The sequence below is a fragment of the Nanorana parkeri genome, unplaced genomic scaffold (genome assembly GCF_000935625.1).
Source record: "Nanorana parkeri isolate BGI_ZX_2015 unplaced genomic scaffold, ASM93562v1 scaffold588, whole genome shotgun sequence".
NCBI classification, from domain to species: domain Eukaryota; kingdom Metazoa; phylum Chordata; class Amphibia; order Anura; family Dicroglossidae; genus Nanorana; species Nanorana parkeri.
The window spans coordinates 615,471-619,268 of NW_017306856.1; the positions used below are offsets into that span (position 1 = coordinate 615,471).

Below are 3,798 nucleotides of genomic sequence, written 5' to 3' on the forward strand. Positions count from 1 at the left end.
GGGGGGCTAGTTTTAGTTTTGGGTCAGGACTTCCTCTCATGTGTCACTTTGTGGCCGATGTAGAAATGTTTTGCACAATGACCGCCATTCACGGCATTACAGCCGCATGAGGTGCATAGGAATTTTCACGGCGCCATCTAGTGACTGTAATGCTGTGTAAACCACATTCACCCAGCATATAGGAATCGTACATCAGCCCCTGCGTCTTGTCACGTGTGTTCATGGATCGTTATAGGTTTGTCTTGGTGATGTGTGGAGAGGGAACCTCTGCAGTACACAGTGCTTTGGTCCGCACGCTTTTCATATTCTGCCGGAGTGCAGGGGAACATAACACGAAGTCGGATAATTGGGTCATTCTGATTACTATCTGTATACTGCCCCCTGCTGGGGGTTTGCAGCACTGCCACTGGGCAGAGGACTGGACTTTGAAGAAGGGTTGGCAGGGCTCTGCAGCTTGGGGATGGCTTCATCACCTGGAACTGGAGGTGATAAATTCTGGAGCAGAGCTGAATTAAAGGCTGAGTTTCGGTGGATGGAAAAACTACAAGTCGCATCAGCCGCCGTGGCAGAGGCATTTGTAGTAGGGAAGTAGTCACCAGCACACCAAAAGTTAGTGTGCACACATGTGGTACCATGTCTTGTAGTTCTTAGTGGAATACAAGTCACCGCACTCGTAGTCCATTGACACTTTCTCCCATTCCTGTGACTGAATTCCGTTCCTCAGTGAAGAGGGAAAGACTGCAGGAACCAGAGCATTGCACCCACGATCCACGGATTACCGATGCAATGCTTTATTGCAGGGGAGGGCAAACTTGGCCCTCCAGCTGTTGTGGAACTACAAATCCCATTAGACATTGCAGGACTAAGCCACAGGTATGACTTCAAGAGTAAAATGCATGATGGGATTCGTAGTTTCAGCACAGCTGGAGTGCCGGCGTTTAACTCCTTCGCGGCAGAGCCCTCGGTCCCTCCCTCCCTTCGCGGGAGAAAGCTCATGGAGGTCCTCGATTAGAGTCATGCGTTGCCATGGCATTGGTGACGGGTGTTCTGTTGCTTATCTGGACCCGTTAGATTTCTGGACTGCTGGGGGGCAGCAACTGACTCCCTCAGGAAGTTCAGAAATCTCACAGGCTACTGCGCATGTGCAGGTCCAGAAATGTCATATAATGTTAAAAAAAAAAAATCAACTCAAAATATATGATTAATAAAAAGCTATTGAGAGAGGGAGATTTATTTATATATAATAGCTTTGTATTCATCTTATCTGTTATTTTGAATTTATTTATTTTTTACATTATATGACATTTCTGGACCCGCACATGCGCATTACAGGCAAAATAGCCTGTATCATTTCTTGACTCCTCCTTCAGCGCATGTATAGAATAGAATTCTGAGACCACTGACACACCGCCCGGGATTCTGTTATGATCGGCTCACCTGCACCATGAAAATGCATAAGACTCTGCAAAAATTTGAAGACACCACGGGATGCCGTGGGACCCTGGTTGAGAATATGGAAGTATTAATTAGAGCTGCAGCTAACGATTATTTTCAAAATCGATTAGTTAGCCGATTATTAAGTTCGATTAATCGGAGTCGATTAGTTGTTGCAGCCCTAGTATTAATGATGGATATATTATTGATTATCTTCAATACAACCATTTAGGGACTACAGAAATGTTTGTGTGTGTGTGACTGCAATATCTCTAAATGGGCTGTAGATGGAGAAGCAGTACCATCCATGAAAAGTACTTTAGGTGTGTATCCAGATACAACCTATAAAGTTAGAATATATCCATTTAAGGAATTTTGTATCGGATATGAAAGTACCGAATATGTTTAGGTAAATTTAAAGCTGGGGACATCTTGGAGAAGCTATAAAGTTGGATTAGGGGGAAGTGTCTTGGAGAAGCTTTGAAGTTGGATTGGGAGGGGGAGTCTTGGAGAAGCTATGAAGTCGGATTGGGGGTGTTGGAGCAGCTCTGATGTTGGATTGGGGGTCTTGGAGCAGCTCTGATGTTGGATTGGAGCAGGGAGGTTCTTGAAGAAGCTATGAAGTCGGATTGGGGGGGGTTCTTGGAACCAATCCGGAGCCAGCAAACTGCCAACCTTACTTTCAAAGTGTTATCCCAAAATATTGACATTTCCTTAGAATCTTTTTAATAGGACTGTGTCTAGTTCTGGTTTCGGAGGAGGTCCATTTATATATGTGTTCCAACTATAAGGTCCAACATCCTTTATGACCTGTGTGAGGTCATAAAGCCTTTTTCTCATTGATTTTTTTTTCCAGTTCAGTCTATTTAATTACTTAGGGCCTCGTGAAGAATATTATCTGAAAGAAGATCTGCTCTGTGAGGGAGTCAGATTAGAACATTTTTAGCTTTTCCTATTCCCCCCCCCCCCTCCCATTGTATGTGCACAGGTTATGTGGGGCTGAAAAGTTTGATATAGAGAAATTGTTTGCGTTGCATAATATCGCTTTGAGAGATGAGCACGGCTTCAGTCCAAATTGCCCCGAGGTGGAAGCTTGAAGTGCGGCTCATGACTTGGGATAACACAAAAATGTTTCTATGTAATGTATGTTTGGACCGTGCTTGCTTGCCAGCAGCGCTGTTTGTTTGTGAAAAGAATCTGGAAAAGTTACGCTTCTGTTTGTCTTCAGGGTGTTGACTCCATCAAGCTAGAAAATGGACAGAGCACCTCCTCTAAACTGGGTCTCCCCCCTCTCACCCCGGAGCAGCAGGAGGCCTTACAGAAGGTGAGTGATGGTGTGACCTAACACTGTGCAGTCGTAGGCCTGTCTGGGCACTGGCAGATGTGCTGTCATTGCAGAGCAATACACACTGATAGTCTTTAATGTATGTATGAAGTATTATAACGCATTCTGTACGTGGGATGATGTAGTTTGTGCTTGTTGAGAGATCAGGAAGTTGCACGGCTCAGGCATTTAATGTAACTGGTCTTGGAGGCAGCCATTGCTGACCTGCTTCTGAAAATTTGAGGTTTCAGTGACCTGGAACAAGTGTGCAAAGCAAAAGTCCTTATGTGCTTACTGGTTCCGGATGTGTCAGCATGACGGCCAGACAATAAGCATTTTCTGAAGACCAGATGTGAGGTTTTCTCATATCTTAGGCTCACTTTAAAGCAGAAAATTAGGAAGGTAACTAAAACAAAGTTCTCTAGTTACATATTCATTTCAGGGTTACCAAATATATTAAAATACTGATTTAAATGCTCAAAGTCTGTCTTAACTTTAACTTCCTTTAGTTCCCCCTGCACAGCAGAAATCAGATTGGGAATGTGAGGCACTATGAGCCAACCAGGCTCTACTGCATAGCACAGTGCCGACTGTCAATCATGTTTTAGGTACTGTGGGTTGGTGGTGGGAGTTATTAGGCACAGTGTGATGGTGGTGGGGACAGGTACGCCACCGGGAAGGGGTCACAGGCGCGGACCTTGCCAATGTGGCGATTCTTATTCATTGCTCACTAAGCCAGAAGGCGGGTCGGTGACTCGGGAAGCTGCAGATCTACAGGCTTGAAAGTGAGTCTGTCACAAAAAAAAAAGAAAGAAAAATGGTAAAGTGTAACAATCGGGCACCTAGCTACCTTCAGCAGCGTGCAATCCCTCCAAAACCTCATCCGATTGTGTCAAAGACTTCAAGAAGAGAAAACAGCCTGAGATTTCACCGCAGCAGCAGGGACTTGCATGCTGATGAAGGTACGTGCATGCACCTCTAGGTGATTGCACTTTATACTTGTTAACAGTTTAGGTGTTTTTTTTTTTTTTTTACAGAGT

The 3,798-nt window shown here is 44.7% G+C and overlaps 1 protein-coding gene across 4 annotated transcripts in view; it reads left to right on the forward strand.

Annotated features, from left to right (window-relative positions):
• PUF60 (poly(U) binding splicing factor 60) overlaps positions 1–3,798 on the forward strand; it is a 38,920-nt gene that overhangs the window by 1,906 nt on the left and 33,216 nt on the right. For 2 of the 4 annotated variants that reach the window (XM_018562644.1, XM_018562646.1), the window contains exons 1-2: positions 2,488–2,511; positions 2,663–2,758. In XM_018562644.1, coding sequence (XP_018418146.1) covers positions 2,488–2,511; positions 2,663–2,758 — 120 coding nt within the window. Of the gene's footprint in view, positions 1–2,487; positions 2,512–2,662; positions 2,759–3,798 lie in introns of those variants that run through there. The other 2 variants (XM_018562643.1, XM_018562645.1) reach the window with 1 other exon arrangement.